The sequence below is a fragment of the Alexandromys fortis genome, unplaced genomic scaffold (assembly GCF_014885135.2).
Source record: "Alexandromys fortis isolate MF-2015 unplaced genomic scaffold, M_Fortis_MF-2015_v1.1 scaffold_46, whole genome shotgun sequence".
Lineage (NCBI taxonomy): Eukaryota > Metazoa > Chordata > Mammalia > Rodentia > Cricetidae > Alexandromys > Alexandromys fortis.
In genome coordinates, this window is record NW_026067919.1 from 156,343 (window position 1) to 174,141 (window position 17,799).

Here is a 17,799-nt window from a genome sequence, read left to right on the forward strand (position 1 = left end):
GAGATACAGGCAAGGCTAGAGCAACCCTGAGACCTCATTGGCACCTACAGTCTGCAGGCCTTGGAGAAGAGTTTGAAGTACTGTGTGAAAAGTTCCTGTGTCCCATAAACCTTTCTGCAGACATAGTAATCCGAACCAGATCAAATCATACCGTAGCATTAGAAAAGCCCAGGTTTAATGGATACCAACACTTAAACTTATGAATGACTTTCCAGGTCCCCAGAGAGGAGGGGTCTTGGGGTAGAACTTCCACCTGAACATTCCAGACTCTTTGGATATATGGATGCCAGGGGCTTGGGTGTGACTTCCATCCAAACATTCCAGACTCTTTGGATATATGAATGCCAGGGACTGAGGTGAAGCTTCCATCCGAACAATCCATGCTCTTTGGATATATAGACACCAAGGGCTGAGGTGAAGCCTTTACCCAAACATTCCAGACTCTTTGGGTACATGGATGCCAGGGACTGGAGTGATGCTTCCACCCAAACACTGTGGAGTCAGTGAAGTGAAGTATCCCAGTTGGGCATAGGGCACAAGCCTGTCTTAGTATTTGGGATGAGTAGGCAAGAGTATGGTGAGTTCAAGACCAGCCTTGGGCACATAGTATAAGACTTGGTCTCAAAATACAATTTTAAAAAGGAAGAGAAAGAGTATTGGGGGAGAGAGAGAGAGAGAGAGAGAGAGAGAGAGAGAGAGAGAGAGAGAGAGAGAAGAGAGATGCATTCTACTTCATGCTTTTAGGACATCTGTGTAGAGCACAGATAGAAAAGGTGAGAGTGTAAAGATGGTGGTGAGATTTGGTATCAGAGTCACAGATGGAGGTGAAGGAGTGGAGATGAGAAAAATAAATGAGCTTAGGTAGATGTATTAGTTTTCATTGCTAGGGAGAACCATCATGACTAAGGTAGCGTACACATGGGAGCAGGCAGGCAGGTGGGCATGGCACTTAAGCAGCAGCTGAGAGGTCACTAGGACAGCAGGAGGCTTTTGAAGACTCAAGCGGGCCCCCTTGACACACCTCCTCTAATAAGGCTAATCCCTCCCAAATAGTTTCACCACAGGAGACCAAGTTTTCAAACACAGGAGTCTATGGGAGCCATTCTCATTCAAGCCCACCACCATAGATAATGAAAATTCAATCCCAACTCACACTTTTTTCTGCAATGCCTTGTGCTGCATCAGTATTGTACTCATTATAAGTAAGCTGTAAAATCTTTTCTGAGTTTTCTCTGGTGTAATACACTTGTCCTTTTCAACTTGAGTGTGCCTTTTATATAGCATCTCTTCTTTTTGTTTTCATGTCTCCATAGTGTTGAATATTGCATTTCTATTTTTTCAAGAGAAAGGAAACCCTGTTCATCCCTTCTGAAAATGAGAAGATCTCTAAGCAATTTCACCTTCGCTATGATGTTGTAAAGGACCGGTACATCCGAGTCTCCAACAACAATGAATACATCTCCGGATGGGAGAATGGTGTGTGGAAAATGGAATCCATATTCAGAAAAGTTGAAACAGACTGGAACATGGTAATTTAATGCATGAAACTGTTTAAAATATGTGTTATTATTTAAACAGATATAGATTGCCTTAATTTTCCAGTTATATATAATATGAAAGCTGGTATAATTGCTTTTGGTAATTCTTTAAGTGGGAAAATAAAATCCTGTTCCCAACATTTTATCAAAAATGCATTAGAGATTCGTGCACTTCTATCAGGGATCCTTCTTACTGAACCAAGAATGGGCTTGGGATTGTTACACTTGTAATTTCACAAATATTTTTACTTAGCTAAAGAAATGGCATAAAACCAAACAATAAAGCTTAGAATTTCAAGGTGTGCATGACCATAATGATTATGTAGTTGGTAGAAGATGGACATCTTCTGGAAAATTGTCTTTATCCTAAATCTCCTAAGCAGAAAGCAGAATGGAATTGAAGTTTTCATTACTCAGGAACTAGTTTGTACTTGCTGAACTGAAGAAGGCTCATGTTTCTCCTTATCCAGCAGTGTTGCTAGGGAAAATAATAGTAGAGAAAACGATGGTATGTGGCAGAAGGTGTGGTGGGCTGAGAAGCAGGGCAGCTCTGACACACTTCTCTTTTGTCTTCCACACTTGTGTGTTCATCTGCAGACATTTGCTGAGTGCCTGTTATATAGACCAGGCCTGCTCTCAGCTAGATGAATGAGCATGAGTCCCTTCTCTGACCATCTAACAGGGAAACCATAAACAGCCATCTTAACTACCATGCAGCGTGCTATAATAAGGATGTCAGTGCATCGCTATGGAAACGCTGAGGTAATTAGCTATGGCTGTGGGAGTTGGGCAGATCTCCACAGAACAGGCAGTATTTGAGCTGGACACTGAAAGAGGAGTAGGTGTCCATCCAAACAGCAGGCACATATAGCCTGTTTTGATACGTGGATTAAAGGATAACACTAGTCAGAAAGGGTACATTGTATGTGGAGTTAAGAGATGTGAATGGGATGCAAAGGTCATTAAACAAAAAGCAGACGTGTCTAGATTAGTGTAGAGTAGAAAACACTTTATGTTGAGTGAATGCGTTTCTGGCTATAGAATTTAAATCCTATAAAAACGTGTTAAATCAATAAAAAGTACTAGAATTGTGGAGAGAAGGAAGGAAGCGAGAGAGAGAGAGAGACTCAGAATAGCATTTGTTATTAAACCCTGTCCCTCCCATTTCGAGCCATCAGCCATCAGCCATCTTTAGTTGTTTCCCAGCTCTGTTGAATGGTAAGCAGCTCCCAGCACTCCTTTATTCAGTGACTTCCCACACAGCGTGTAACTGCAACCTGTTTCTTACCTCCCGAGGCCACGTGCTTGTGCGAGATTTTCTAGCCTCCAAATACGTTGTTCAATAATATCTAAATTGAAGGGAACATAATCAATACAAGATGAGTGTACTCTTTGAGAGGCATGTGAGTCAGTCCTTCACCTTTAAAAGCAAGGTTATGGCTGCCTAGTTCATCTCTATATCTGTCATGGTCCTTTCAAGTATGTGCTGTTTTCTCTGCTGGAGAAATGGTTCCCAAAATTCAGTAGTTCCTGAATTGAGTATTCTTGCAGAAGTCACCCTGGCTGTTTCTCCAGCCTCCTCTTGCTCGGTGCTCTGCTGTGCAACTACTCTATTTTTCTGACTTCTGAGAACCTCAGCCACCCTGCCCTTCCTCCTCCCCCTCAGAACCTCAACTACCCTGCCCTTTGCTGTCTCCTCAGAGCTTCCTTTCCTTACCTTTGTGACTGACTGCTTGTCCTCAGCACTAACTGGGACCTTCACGGTTTGTAGTCTTTTCACTACGTGCTGTCATCTTGTCTTCACATGACTCAGCAGCTGTGTGGAATAGACTTGTCTCTCTTAGAGCAGTAGCATCTTCAAGATCTCCATTTCCCATTTCTTGCCACACTCAAGTATCTGGTGCCTAATACATAGTCAGTGTTTACTGCAGCCCAGTGAGTGTCAGAAAGAGTGATTGAATATGTGGGCTGAATCTGCAGCCTTGAGTGCACCTGCTATCCTTTCTCTTTATCCCTGTAGTGCTCAGTGTGCACATGCTCACAAGCTTTCCATCGATTTACACCTCAAGCTCGACTTGTGAACATTTTTCCTGTCACTATACTCACTTGTGTCGAGAATTTTTCATTTAGTCACTTAGCACACATGCAGGTTGAAAAAAGTGGTTAGCGTTCAGGGTGAAATGAACAAAGAAACAGGCCTCAAGGGGCCTGTGACTGTGCTGGCTAGTTTATGTCAACTTGACACAAGCTAATGTCCTCCAGGAGGAAGAAACCTCAATTAAGACAATGCCTCCATAAGATCAAACTGTACACAAGCCATAGGGCATTTCCTAATTCATGATTGATGAGGGAGGGCACAGCCCATTGTGGGTGTGGCCATCCCTTGGCTGGTGGTCTTGGGTTCTATAAGAAAGCAAACTGAGAAAGCCATGGGGACCAAGCCAGCGAGCAGCTCCACTCCGTGTCCTCTGCATCAGCTCCTGCCTCCAGGTTCCTGCCCCCGGTGAGTTCCTGCCCTCACTGCTTTTGATGATGAACTGTTATATAGGCCTATGAACAAAATAAAGCCTTTCCTCCCCGAGGTCTTTTGGTTGTGGTGTTTCATCACAGCAATAGTAACTTCTAACACCATGACCTAGTAGTATAAGAAGGATATGTGGACTAGCAATTTGATTGATAGCATAAGTTCTAGAAGGATTCGAATCTCAGCTGTTGAAAAAGAGATTTTTTAAGAAGTCACTAACTTCCTGATTCAGAAATAAGATGTGGGTAGGCTTTTGTAAAAAAACAAATGGAGAGTTTCTCAGCTTCAGGCACGATATGAAGCAGAGTTTAGGATCATGGAAATAGTGACTAGGGACGCACAGAGGTGGAAACACGGTGTGCTCAGGGAACAATGTATGGAGAGGAATATGCAGAGCAGTGGGGAATGAAATTGGAGGAGCAGAACTCAAATTACCTTGCAGTTACTTAATCAGGAAGTATGGGGTGCTCAGGCAGGTGATACCATGATTGTACTAGTACCCCAAAGAAGTAACTCCAGAAGCTAGGGATGGAATGAGTCAGAAATAGCACAGAATGATTTAAATACAGAGCAACTGAAAGTGGATTCATTTTCATTTCATTGGTAAAATAGAATAACCAAAATTAGAATTCATGAGCAATACCAGTGTGCCAGTAGTGAATTAAAGTCCCTTGAAGTCCAACCGCTCTGCAGGGCATCTGTGGGAAGGGTGCCCACAGGGTGCCTGTGGAATGAGTGGAGCGCTTAGAGTGAGCCTCAACAGTCCAAGCTGAAGTTCTTCAACCCTCACTAAAAGTCAGAAAGTCTCAGCAAACATTCTCAGTCCTGAAATCTCACCCATTGGTGTAGTTGGTGTCATGCACTTCACCCACTGGCTGTACGTGCCTTGGTGTACTGGTGTACTTTCAGATGCCGGAAAGGCTGGGATGGGTTCCTAGAGGAAAAGCTCCTTGGTTTCTGGTTTTATTGGAGTTCCTGGTAAGGTCAGAGAGTAGCATGTACCTCTTCAGTACACCCAGAGAGTACATATAAACATGCCCACTGGAAATGAAGCCTGCAAATATAGGCAGAAACTGCTCTGTGAGGCAGGACGTTGACGACAACCTACAGGGCCACTGCTCCTGTAGAGGATGCAGGTTCAATTCCTGTCACATCAAGTGGCTCACAACTGTCTCTAACTCCAGCCCCAGGGGATTGGAATCCCTCTTCTGACCTCCACTATCACACACACACACACACACACACACACACACACACACACACACACACACTATTTGGGAGTTTAAAGATTTTTTTTTTCTCCTAGATAAATTAGAGTTACTTGTCCTGCTAGTGTTCATTATTCATAGACATGACCATAATCAAAGGCCTTTCTATAAATCCTATTATAGTGTACTTCAGGTTACCAAACTAAATATTCCTACCACATCCAAAAGTATCATTTCATCACTTAATTGGGTAAAAATACCATGGACAGAATATAGTGTATGAAAAAGAAATAAGAATTGATATAAATAGGGTTTAGTTTGTTTCCATAATATATCACTTTAGCATAAATACCCTTTTATTTGCTCACAGTGTGTTTGGATTTTTTTAAAGCATTGATGAATTAAAAATATAAACCCTAATGATTTTTAAGTTTTTGTGTTCTTAGAAGCTGCTACCTTTAAGACTAAAATTAAATTTATAACCAAGCAGTTCTTTCAGGCATGTTCACAGCTTTTATAATCCCTAAGTTACAGCCAGAACTATAGTTGTGACCCAGACCCACACAATTCAATCAAGTTGGTTCTTAGAGTGAGCTAGTGACTTGAGATTAACTTGACTGTCGATGACTGTATTTGAGGCTCGTCCACTAGGGGAAACATGGACTTAGAAATGTTTATTGAGCTAGAAATGTCCATTTTTGTCTTCACTGCTTTCTCCTAGACTTAGTTCTTTCCAGTCACCTTTCTTCTGGTAGCTCCTTTGTTTGGCTTCTCTTTCCTAAATCTTTAGTAGCCACTCCCTTACAGGGGCATTCAGGCTGTGACTGATCCTTAGATGGAGACCCAGTAGTTTAAAATGGTTGAGACCAGTGACTCCCAGGGAACATAGTACCATCCCAGGGTCCCAGGGTCCCAGGGTCCCAGGGTCCCAGGGTCCCAGGGTCCCAGGGTCTTTTTACAAATAGCTACATGAAAAGCAGACTGGGAAATTGTGAACACCAGAGGGTGCTATAGTGAGGTAGTCCTGAACTTACATGGATTTGACAGTTCCACACTTCTGAGCTTATGAACAGCAAACAATGGTTGACTATACATATCCTGGGGCGGGGTTGAGGCAGAATTGTGCTGTCTGGCTGTGGCTGGCCTGAAATGCAGAGATCGGCCTGCCTGTGCCGCACAGGTGCCTGTGGCAGTGAGCCCAGAAGGGGAAATCAGATCTTCTGTAGATAGAGATACAAGAAGTTGTGAGCCACCTAATGTCAGTGTTAGGAATGGAATTCAGGTCCTCTCTAAGAACAAGACATTCTCTTAACAGCTGAGTCGTCTCTCCAGTCCCCAAGACCATCTTCTTAGAGCAAGATTGTTATAGATATATTATCTCTAATTTACTAATTCTGATAACATTTCACATTAATGAGTATTGTCCTCGCTAGAGTTTCTATTGGTATGTTAAAACATTACCAAAAGCAGCTTGAGGAGGAAAGGGGGTTCCATCTTACACCTTTGTAGTCTTGAGGGAAGTCAGGCAAAGGTCATGGGGGCAGCTGCAGGGGGCGGGGGCTGCTTGCTAGCTTCTTTCTCATGACTAGTTCAGTTTGCTCTCTTATACAGTAAAGACCACCAGGCATGGGCCCTCCCACATCATCTAATCAAGACTATACTCCTTAGACTTGCCTTCATGCATATATATGTAACCAGTTTATTTTGTAATGTTAATTAAATGTGCCCCCTTTAAACAAATGAACTTATCTAGTATTCATATTTTTTCATTAGAATAAACTTAAATTACTAAAAATAAAAAGTGAACTGCTTTTCTTATTTTCAGGTGAAATGTTTTTCTCAATACTTGATTTTTCTAGTATTTATTTAAAAAAACCTGACTGGTGCTGTATTTATGTATGCTGTTTTCTATTCTGCCATGTTCTAATCACTAGTAGCCTGGAGTATCTGGCACTAAGACTGATTCTAACTGAGTTTTGTATTCACCTTACCCAGGTCATTCCTCATCTATAATGTACCCCAAGTACAGCTTCACTTTCCAGATACTTTGTTGCAGAATAAAGTTTTCATCACTAGCCACAACTTCTGTAGTATGTTTTCAGATTTGTATTCTTGAACTTTTTCCTACAAACACACAGTTTAGAAACACTATCTCATTTTATACTAGGCAGCATTAGCTTCTGGTAAGTTATTGTTTTTGGCCCCTTGCACATTAATGTGAACAATACTTATAATGTTGAATATGAACTAAGAGCTAGCGATCCACATGTTTTTCTTTATATTCTACTTTCTTCTGCCTTTTGGAATAATCAGGAAGGGTAATTTTCTCAATTAAGATTCCCTCTTCCCAAATATATCTACCCACAAGTAGATATCAACCCACACAAGTGTATTTAACCTGGAGAAAAATAGAGTAAGTAGAATAACAGTGATTGATTTCACCCAATTATAGAGACTAGAATACAAAATAGTACATATATATATAGTAAGACGCTGCCACAGTAGGTGTGACTCATATGGTCCTGTCAGCCATTTGCCCCATATTTACAAAGTATCAGTTATGTGTTTCTAAATGAACCAGTCAAATTTGAATATATGCCCATCTGTGTGTATTATATAATTACATATTAATGCTTGATAACTACTTCATGTTTATTAGAAGCCTCTCCCCATGAGTCCAGCGCCTGTACCCCCGAGCACTTTTGATGTGGTTATATCAGACAGAAGCCCAGGAAACTACTACACTGGAGTGAGGAAAGGCTGGCAAGTCCAGGCGTGATGAGATTGTGAAGGGTTTGAATGCTAAAAGTTTAGATTTAAGGCAAGAGCCTGGGACCTGAGATACATGCTAGACTAGGCAGATGTCATGGAGGAAGTGAGACTTGATCAGAGAGGCTAGGACAGAGCAGTGGAGGCAGGGCTGGATTCAAGTGTTGTTCTGTCTGGCTAGTGCAGACAAAAGAGTACTGGACTAATAGAAGGAGTGAGTGTGGGTCAGCCTACAGAGGCCGGGTATAGATGTGAGTCTCATGACACACATAGAGGGCTCCTGTGGCAGGACAGACTAGAAACTGCCAGTAGACCTGGGCTCCTTAAACTGTGACTCTTTAAGGTGGGAAGGAGCGCTGCTTGTGAGCCAACAGGGAGTGCACTAGAAAGGCAGACCTGTGTGTCACCTTGGCAGCTTGTAGTGGTGGCTGAGCAGATGTCATGTCCACAGAGAGGCTGTGGCCTCACTGTAGGAAAGTAGGCCTGAAAATCCTGACTGAGGAGTTGAGTCCGAGCTCAGCAGTCATTTATAAGGAGAATTCATGCTCTTGGCTCCTCTTGATGCTTCCTTTAGATAATGAACTTCTAGAGAGACTGTAGTTGAGGGACACGTGTACTGTGATAACTGTCTGCATACCAAAAGATGCCCCAGGAAATATTGCCGACAGTGACAGAAAAGGCGATGGCAGTCTTTTTAGTCAGGAAAATTTCATTTTTAATGATTATGTGTTCATGAAGTGATGAGACTTTAGTTTTCTACACTGTTTGATTTCTTCCGAAAATCCCTCCCACTTGCCCTGACTTTTAGGTGTATTTGGCCCGAAAAGAAGGATCATCTTTTGCGTATATTTCCTGGAAGTTTGAGTGTGGGTCAGCTGGCCTGAAAATAGATAATGTTTCCGTCAGAACGAGTAGCCAGAGCTTTGAGAGTGGATCCGTGAGGTGGAAACTGCGGTCTGACGCAGCTCAAGTCAACCTGCTGGGAGGTGGGTGCCAGGGTGCTCAACACCTGTGGGCTGCGTGCATTTGGCTGAGGTGTGCCAACAGTTGCTCCCATTACTATGATAAAATAGTTCATCTCATTTTGTGTTAGACAGGTTGATGGGTGATTGCATGTGTATGTGTTTGCATTGTGTGTGTGTGCGTGTGTGTATGTTTGCGTGGTGAAACAAATACAGGAAGAAAAAAATAATTTCTTTGTTCCAAAGGATAAATTTCTTCTGTAAAAAAAAAAAATGTCTGCTTTTAAAGGGTTTAACTGTGTCAGTCCTATAAGAAGTGTGTTTCAAACCTCTCAATGCTTTTCAGATTACCGAAACTCAAATGCAAATTCTTTTTTCCCTCCAACAGATAAAAATATTCGTTCCTATAATGATTTTTCTGGTGCCACAGAAGTCACATTGGAAGCAGAATTAAGCAGAGGAGATGGAGGCGTTGCTTGGCAACATACCCAGCTGTTTAGGCAAAGCTTAAGTGACCCTGGAGAAAATGGCCTGGAGATAATTATAGAATTAAGTGACCTCTGAAAACCTGAACTTCAGGGAAAAACTGGCCACAGTCAGGGACTGGCCATGGCCTCCAGTTGCGTGTTAGCTCAATGCGCGTCTAGTTGGCAGTTCACTGCCCTGTCCAACAGATTTCTTTTGCTGGGTATATATCATGTAATCCTCATTAAAATGTATCTTCATAGTGTGGACCATAAGAAATCTTCAATTAAAAACTCACTTCTAGCTGTGACTAAACTTTGGTGTAAGATATTTGCCATAGAGTAACCATATGAAATTCTAATCTAAACATGGTTGGTAGACTTGTAAGAGAAAATAATGGCATTCGTGATTAAATCTGCTCATGACTTATAAAATCTGGGGCTGCTAGCCACTTAATGTTTTCTGATTAGATTTTCCCAACACTCTTGATTTTGAATAAATATGAAAGTCAAGTATCTCTTAAGTTATATGCATGAAGGTTTTTATGATTGTAAATGTATGGACAGTTAAAAAAATAAATTATTTTGTCTTATACCTTTCAGTGCTTATCTTTACTAAAAACAGGCTTTTCTGGGTATGATGAACATTAAAAACTACCTCAGTATACACAGGTTCTGAAAACATTTAACACAACTTAAATTCAAAGATACACTGCAAATTCCATAATGTATGGGAACTTAGTAGCTTTGAGTTATAAGCTACCTCATTGAATAAAGTATTCTTGGCTTTGAAACTGCATTGTATGAGAAAGGTAGGTAATGTGAATGAGATCTGGCCACTAGACAGAAAGCGGACCACATGTGAGCCATGTCTTGGTATACTATGCAGTAGCTCATCATAGTTTAAGTTCTATGAATCTGTTTCTAGTTATAGGTTTTAATGCCAATTCAATAAAAATATTAGAATCATGGAAAGAGTAGCAATTGTCATTAAACTTCATCTCTACTATTTAAATCAGCATATTTAGCTATTTACCAACTTTTAAATTATAGGCCGACTTTTGAGAATTACTCCCTTGCTAAAAAGTTACATTTCTTTTTTTCTCATAAACATGTTCTAGCATGACCCTGTGTAAAGCAATCAGAGAAACTGAATAAAGGAGGATGAAGAAAGAATACAGGCTATACTTGGCTACATGAGGCCCTGTCTTTAAAATCATCTGCCTTGTTTCGTTTTTTAAATAGCTTATGTATCTGAACTTGTTGATATGTCTTGAATATTAATCTTATGGAACTCTCAGACTTGGAATTATTCATAGCAGCCAAAATGGCCAGGTACCTGCAGTCGGAGAGACTGGACAGCAGCTGTGTCTTGGTGAGGGCATGAGCTCCGCTGAGCTTCAGTGGTCAACCCTGAGATCCGGAAACCTCCAGGTCTGCAGCTCTCTGTCAGTGTGACAGTGCTAGACTTGTTGAAAGAACTGCTCCACTTCATCTTCCCAGAGGATACATTCCAGCTTTTACCGAGTCCTTATGTGGCAGAGTGAGGAGCAAGGGCAGTTGGACATTTGGAGATTGATCTCAGGGCCTTGCATATGCGAGCGAAGTGCTTTAGCTCTGAGCTGCCCCCGAGTTTCCACACTGAAATGTCTCCCGTGAGAGTTTCAGTGCAGAGAGACCAATAGACGCTAATATAGTTTTTAATTGTTGAGGGATGGTATGGAAATCTGAGAAAATTCTCATTAGTTTGTGAAGAAGTACAGCAGTAAGGGAGCTGGTGAGCTAGGCAAGCGGGCTGACAATCCAGCCTTGCTCATAATACAGGCGCTCACAGAGGGCACACTTCACAGTCACACAGTCCAGCCTCACTCATAATCCAGGCGCTCACAGAGGGCACACTTCACAGAGTCACACAGTCCAGCCTCGCTCATAATCCAGGCGCTCACAGAGGGCACACTTCACAGAGTCACACAGTCCAGCCTCACTCATAATCCAGGCGCTCACAGAGAGCACACTTCACAGAGTAGTTATGCTCTTGCATGGTAACCCTCTCCTGTATAGCTGCAAAATGCATGAGAGGGGACCAGGAATAACACCAGGCCAGGCCAAGATCCTGCTTCTGATAGTTTGGCCATTTGCTCTGGTGGTCATTGCTCATAAGACTGTAAACCCCACATCTCCCCCGCCCCCAATTGCACTGACTGCTTTCTCTGCAGTGTTGTTTACTATTGGTGTTTTGTTAAATGTTGCGTCCTCAAAGCAAGTAGATCAGTTTACAAGGACAGAAGCGCCTCTAACTGAGAGACGCCTAGAGAAACAATCACTTTGCCATGGAATTTTGAGATCCACAAGATTAGAGATGGTTTATTTTGGACTTGTCATTTTCTCACAACAAAAAACACAAGACAAAAAAACAAACAAACAAACAAAAAAAAAAAAAACTCAAATCTCAAGACCAAAGAAGTTAAATGACTTGTCCAAAGAGTTCAGTAAATGGCAATACAGACAAGATTCTGTCCCAATCCCTTCTTCCCTGAATGTAAAGCTACAGACTCAGGAGTTTATGAGTACCATTTTCTGGATGTTTCTGGGATGCTTTAACAGCAGTGGTGACTGGGAAAGGCACACTTGTTCTTAGAACCCCTGACTTCTCTATAAGTTATTCTAAATTCTAAGGGTCTGTAATAATAGAAGTGTTGTGGTTTCCCTTAGGTTCTGAGGAAATCTCACAAGCTAATAGATTCAGGCATGCCTTCCTTAAATACATGGAGAGAAATGGAGACTAAGCCAATGCAAGTTCCAGCTGATTTATTACACATAGTTGCTTCCTCTAGATTTGCCAAAACTGCCTCATCAACACTAGATAGCAGGTATGTCGTATCCCCAGTGTAGAGACCTCAAACTGAAAGGCTACGTGGGCGCTAACTGCAACAAGTGAGAGCTCACTGTCTTCCTTAATTTGTTCTCCCCTCCCGAGCCTTTGTTGTTTTGAGACAGGGCCTCTGTAGCCCATGCCAGTCTCAAACTCAGTGCAATCCTCCTTCTTCAGACTCTCGAGTGCTAGGATTACAGAGACAAACCATCAAACCCGGCCTTTTGGTTGTCTAAAGACTTGTTTAGCAATCTGCAGTTTCTAACTAACAGGCAATTCATAAGTAAGCCAGAAGGAGTTCCAGAAAGCTACATCACTACTGTAAGGCCTGGCAGGGCATGGCACAGAAATACACTGGATTGCTCTCACGCTAGCTTACCAGTTTCCAAATGCTTAAATTATTAAAGTTATTTTAACTTAATTCAAACAAGGTAGTCCTAGATCTCAAAAATGCTGCGTCCACCCCCAACTCTACCCCATTACTTGAAGTGACTGAGAAGGTTCCTGATGTGTTATCCCAGGATTTCCTGCGGGCCTTCACCTGTGTGCACACAGATCAGTCTTCATGTGTGTGGGGTTTTCTCTATCTAAAATGGACGTGCCCCTCTTAGTGCTGTTTTAGAAATATGTCCTTTTCCATGCTCATTTGACAGCGCAGTATTTTGTAATTTATGCATGGCCCTTTATTTGCAGAGTTCCATTTTCCCTTTTTTATTATTGCTGGCATTACTATGTAGAACATTCTACATGTTTCACATAGAACATATGCAAAGATATGTGCATTCAAAATGTTGGTAACTACACACTTAGCAGTGGTGTTAGAGGGCAGCTCTGGCCTCCCTTTTTTGCGAATGCTAAATTACAGCGGTGGCAGCCAGCCAGCATAGCCCGCCTCCTCAATCCCGTGCTCTTGTTCCCCCTTCCGCACAAAATTAGAGCTGGCTCTGCTGTCCCGTCAGCTGCTGAAAGCAATCACGTGGTCTTCTGAGGTTTCTCGCAAAAGGCCTTGACTCTTGGATTGCTGACTCTGGAGAAGCCAGTCTCTGTGACACTGGAATAATCTAGCCAGCTCAGGAAAAGGTGAAGCCTCACTCCGACAGCCAGGACCAACTAGCCATTTCAGAGTGGCTCAGAGACTGCAGCCTCCTGAGAGCACGCTGCCCAGATCGGAGCCGGCTCACCCAGGACCGGGACTGCTACATTCCTGGTGTGTGCCTCAAGCATCAGTGACCTTAAGGCACACGGAGTGGATTTTGTTTTGCAGAAATATATAGCAAAAATAGCAGTGCTATTTTTACGTTTCTGAAGGATGGAAAAATATCTAGTTTTAATTTCCATTTCTACGTTTACTATGAAGTTTGTTTTTCAGATATCACTTTGCTTAGCTATTTTTGCTTACTGCTTAACTTCCTGTTTACTTATGTTTCTTAATAAAATTGCATGCCAATATTAAGAATACAGTGAAGCCAGGCAGTGGTGGTGCACACCTTTAATCCCAGCACTTGAGAGGCAGAAGTAGGCGGATCTCTGTGCATTTGAGGTCAACCTGATCTACAGAGAGACTTCCCAGGATGGGCTCCAAAGCTGCACAGAGAAACCTTGCTCAAAATAAATAAATAAATAAATAAATAAATAAAAATAAAAAGAGTATGCTGGTGTTTTTAATAATGTGGACTCAGGTGAACACACTAACATCGTTACCTGTTCTGGTGCATGAGTTCATTATTCAGATATTTTGTGTTTAACATCGGAGCTCCTCACAATTCCCTTCCTGCTTGTCCTCTTGTGGACAACCTGGTGATGGCAATGCCCGCTGTGCCCTTGAAAACACTGGAGCTTTCTTGTGCTCTCTCTGCAGAGAGAGCAACCTCTGTTTCTGCATCCTGGTGCCTTGTTCGTCTCAATTCTCTCCCATGTTCGTGGCTTTTCTTTAAATGCTTGCTGTATTTATGGTTAGGGAGCAAGCTGATCCTGTCAGCAGCCAGCCTGGGCTTCAGAACACCTTTGCAGCTTTCCTTAGCACCACTTCCCTGGGGATGGTGGGCTGCAGGACAGTGTGAGCAGGGGAGGGCATGGTATTCAGCTTGAGCTTTGCCTGCAGGCTGCATCCGCTTTCCATGGGCAGAGACCACTTGGAAGACATTACCTCACTCACCTGCATGAACATTCCTTTGTCGCAAGGATTTTCTTTCTTCCCCTGGAGTCCTTTCTTACATAAAACATTTACATAATTCCAAAAATGTCCAGAGGAATGTCCAGAATTTGCCTTCTCACCATGGGTAGCCATATGTATTCCTTTGAATGTCTTCCTTTTTTCTTTTTCTTCTCTCCTTTGAAAATGTAAGCAAAACCCACCTCTCCTTGATTCACTACAGCTATTATAAAATACTGTAAGGGTCTCACCTTGCCTTTCTGTTTTGCTTTCTTGGGGTTTAAGACTGGGTCTCAGTGGTAGCCCTAGCTAGCCTTGAACTCTGACCCTTCTGCCTAAGCTCCCAAAGTTGCAGGAGTTTACTTTCTGTACATCTGTTCCACAACTACTCCATTCGTATTTTCCCTCAACTTACTCTTGAAGAGCTTCTTCCTGTTTTCTACAGCGGTGTACAGTGGTTCACAGCAGGGCTTTGTCTCCAGTCTTTTTCAACAGAGACTTTAACAGGAAATCTGGATTTGGGGTGTATATTGAGAAATGAGGTGGGGTGCCCACTGTGTCTGTACAGACTCATACTTCCTGTGCAGGTGCAGCCGGCAAAGCCTCTCTAGAGCGGGGGGGGGGGTCTGGAGGCCCCAATCCCCGAACATCCCCCACTGCAGTGAAGTCTCCTGCCAGTCACTCCTCACTAACATGTTTTAAGAACCCATGTTTTTAAATATTCTGATTCTGTGTAGATCAAGTGGAAAAATCAAAGCTAAATCAAAAATACATTTCACATTCTTTGATCATTAATTCATTGATTTTGTGTGTGTGTGTGTGTGTGTGTGTGTGTGTGTGTGTGTGTGTGTGTGTGTGTAGAGTCCTATATAAAAGTTACTTGCTTAGGAGTAACATACAGGAATGTTCCCTGTATATGGATGTGTTTATATTTCAGACATTTAATATAACTGCCCTGTATTATGAGTTGCTTAAAGCAAGATGATTTGACATGCTGAGTAACCTGTGAAGAGGCAGAAAGCTCATTACATGTGGATAGGATCCGTGAATAGGTTGCTTTAGCTTCTGGTAACCATTATTCTTATCAAGCCCGAATGTAGGCTGTGTGGGAATAACTGTCTCTATAGCACACACCTTTCCTCAACTCCTCGCAATCGCCCATGAAACAAATGTACTCCGTTCTTCTTGCCGTCTCCAAATTCATACTGGGAGTGGCTCTCAGCATGTTTTGTAAGGAATATCCCCAGTGCATTTTGGGAAAGGCTCTCTGCAGAGTTGGCCATCCAAGTCATCATTAGAAGCTGGCCATGGTGACACATACTTGTAATTCCAGTACCCAGGAACTTGGAAGACTGTAACAGGACCAAGGCACCAGGCCAGTCTAGCTTCATAGAAAGACCCTATTTTTAAAAGGAACTCATTATCATCCTTAGATGTTAATCTTAGATACCCCTGCTATTATTTAGTAGCCTACTATTAAGAACCAACACAAGAAAGTACAAGTAATAAAACTAAGGACAGCAAAGTGTGAGACAATATACTCTCCTCTCAAGAGTGGATGAATGTTGGGGCTGGAGAGACGACTCTGTGGTTAAGAGTTCATCCTGCTCTTTTACAGAACCTGACTTTAGCTCCTGGCAACCATATTGACATGCTGAGCTTGCAACTGCCCATCCCTCCAGCTTCAAGGGACCTGACACCCTCTTCTGTCTCCCATGAGTCCGTGCACGCAAAGCAATATCCACCCCCACATAAATAAATAATAAATCATTAAGTAATATAAACCCTGTCATTCATTTGCTTATCATCTAATTAAAAACAACAGTACCAAAGCCTCTTTGGACCCTCTTGTTCCCATCTTCCCTTCTCCAGAGGTGCTTCTCAGTGTCTCTTTGGTACCCAGGTAGCTCGGTTCTCCCTTCTCCAAAAGCACCTGCCTTCAGAAATTTAGTTTGTTTACTCTGCAGTCTCTTGCTGTGCACCACAATTGCTAACACACTACAGATGTGAACATCTGCAAGTCTGTGTAAATGGCAGGAAGCATCACACATGGTGCTCTGCAAGCCGCTGTCCCAGTAAGTTCTGGACACAGAGTTTGTCCCTCATCATCACTCATCGTCCTATCATCTAAGGGTACCCGCCTTGTTTCTTTCTTGGCACCCTGATGTGTTCATCAGAAAACACCACACACTGGAAGCCATCCTCTCTGTAAGGTGTGTTCAGGAAGATGACCATCTTCTACTACTTTCTAATTGCTAAAGTCATGCCTACCGGAGAGGGCCTTAGCGGGAAGAAAGCAAAGTCGCTGGGGAGACATGAAGAACAGTGTGCTGAAGGCTGATCTTGAAGATGAACAAGAGAGGGCAATGCATGTCACTGCAGAGATCTTACAGTTTGGGAAATGTTTAGGCTTCGGGGAAGTAAATGTTTGGAAAGGAAGGCATTTTTCTCATACTGAATGCTTGAGTGGAGAGACACTGTCGTCTGAGATGTTACAGTGTCGCTTGCAGATGTCAAAGACTCAAAAAGCAACGAGGCGCTTTGATCCTCCTTTAGTAAACACAGCCAGCAAAGAGCTTACGCGCCTTGTAAACTCAGATTTGAAACATTAAATGCTGAAGCCGAATGATGGCAGGGCTTTGGAACAGGAATGGCGAGGTAGCTGAACCCCAGAGCTTTACAGCTGAGGAAATGAAGCCCCACTTTCCCTTGGATCCAGACCATCTCACGGCACCAGAGGCCTTAGTACTGACTTGGAGCTGTGGCCCGTGGCTCCAGCATTTCCTTAATAAAATACTGTTTTCTGGATATACCAAGTCGCAGACGAGCTGCCCAAAGACACGTTGAGAGCCTAAAGTCTGCCCTCCTTTAGGGGCAGGGGTGTGGGCATCTTGCTCTGTAGCCTTGTCCACCTGGCACTCACAATTCTGCCTCAGACTCCCAACCAGGCTTCTGCTCTCCAGATAGGTTGGAGCAACTGAACCCCCAGTTAGGTGAGTTGCATGCACCCTTTACCCTCTCTCCCTCCATGTTCCAGAGAATCCTGCGGTGCTGTGCTCACAGGGTCATACAAAGGAAGCATGATTCTTATAACTGAAAATATCTGATTTCTCAAACTCTTCATATGATAAATCATGAGGTTTAAAAAGTTTATTATTTATGGAAACTTCATTTTTGCTTTGAGTGTAAGTTAATTTTTTCTCAGATTGAATGCAGAGTTGGGTTTAAGCCTTGTTTTCTGATAAAAGCATAATTTTTGTTCCACCCATTGCAGAATGAGTCTCATAAAGATTAAATTATACTTCTATTT

The 17,799-nt window shown here is 42.6% G+C and overlaps 1 protein-coding gene across 2 annotated transcripts in view; it reads left to right on the top strand.

The window, feature by feature from the left end:
• Positions 1-10,060, top strand: part of Ngly1 (N-glycanase 1) — a 55,534-nt gene extending 45,474 nt beyond the window's left edge. For both annotated transcript variants that reach the window (XM_050140637.1, XM_050140638.1), the window contains exons 10-12: positions 1,344-1,529; positions 8,848-9,025; positions 9,390-10,060. In XM_050140637.1, coding sequence (XP_049996594.1) covers positions 1,344-1,529; positions 8,848-9,025; positions 9,390-9,565 — 540 coding nt within the window. In that variant the 3' untranslated portion in view covers positions 9,566-10,060. The remainder of the gene's footprint in view (positions 1-1,343; positions 1,530-8,847; positions 9,026-9,389) is intronic.
• Positions 10,061-17,799: the final 7,739 nt, after the last annotated feature.